Below are 1113 nucleotides of genomic sequence, written 5' to 3'. Positions count from 1 at the left end.
GGGGGTTGGAGGTTGAGGCTGTGGAGAGGGACCTGTCGGCGCTGGGTGCAGGTGGGTGGGTGTGGGCCCGAAATGAATGTGAGCGCATATGCGCGTGTATATGTGTGTCGCGGCGTGTGCGCTGTATGTGTGTTGTCTTGCGTGTGTGCGTGCGTGTGTGCGTGCGCGCTGTGTGTGTGAGGCCAGGTATGTGAGGGGTTATCTGTGGGTGGATGTAGTGTTGTGTGTGTGTGTGTGTGTGTGCGTGTGTGTGTGTATGTGCCCCCATGCGCGCATGTGTTCCAAGCTGTGGTCTGATGGCTGGCTGTCGCTTGGGCAGCAGAGGAGGCGTCAAGCAGCGCAACCGCGCGCGGCCCAATCGCGCGAGGGCGCTGGCCCAGACCACGCCCACCCACCCCACAGCCGTCGCAGCACCCCCCCCCCTCACTCTGCGCACCGCGCTGCCCCGCCGGCTCTGTTCTATCTGACTTTCTTTCCCCAGAGGAGCGCATGTCTGCGCTGCTGGCGGACGCCCCCGAGCTGACGTCACTGCTGGCGGAGCTGCAGGCCTCACTGGCAGAGGTGCGCCACCAGCCGCGGCGCCCGCAGCCTTTTTTGCGCGGCGCAACTTGCACCCGCTCCCCCAGTGCCACCTCTCCCCTGCCGCAGCGGCCTCCCAACCCCTCCTGGTTGAGGTGACGACTTGAGCGCATGCTCGCCCCACCACCGCAGTCAGCAGTCGGGACTCCATCCACCCCCCAACACCCCACCCCCAACCCATCCTGCAACAGCCCGGCACCACCCCAACACCCGGGCGCCACCCCAACACTCCATCGCCTCCCCCCCCTCCCCACCACCACCACGCCCGCCAGGCGCGCCACCGCGTGGGCCCCCTGCTGCGTGAGGTGCGCGAGGGCGGCCTGGCCACCCCCGAGGGCCTGGCCTACCTGGAGGCCAAGCAGCTGTGCCTGCTGCAGTACGCGGCCTGCATCACCGCATACCTGCTGCTCAAGGCGGAGGGCCGCAGCGTGCGCAACCACCCCGTCATAGGGAGGTGGGTGCGCCGGGGGCCGCAGGGCGTGACGCGCCCACGTCCCGGATGGAAGTGGAGGATGCGGGGTGGTGGTGTGGAAA

General features: G+C 68.3%; 1 protein-coding gene across 1 annotated transcript in view; it reads left to right on the top strand.

Annotated features, from left to right (window-relative positions):
• Positions 1-678, top strand: part of MNEG_11561 (hypothetical protein) — a gene marked incomplete at both ends in the record, with an annotated part of 2418 nt that extends 1740 nt beyond the window's left edge. The window contains 2 exons of the mRNA XM_014039965.1: positions 403-561; positions 649-678. Of these exons, the coding sequence (XP_013895419.1) occupies positions 403-561; positions 649-678 (189 nt within the window). The remainder of the gene's footprint in view (positions 1-402; positions 562-648) is intronic.
• Between the last annotated feature and the right edge of the window lie 435 nt (positions 679-1113).

Source organism: Monoraphidium neglectum (genome assembly GCF_000611645.1).
Source record: "Monoraphidium neglectum strain SAG 48.87 unplaced genomic scaffold scaffold02802, whole genome shotgun sequence".
In the NCBI taxonomy this organism is placed as follows: domain Eukaryota; kingdom Viridiplantae; phylum Chlorophyta; class Chlorophyceae; order Sphaeropleales; family Selenastraceae; genus Monoraphidium; species Monoraphidium neglectum.
This window is presented reverse-complemented; position numbering and strand designations above follow the sequence as displayed.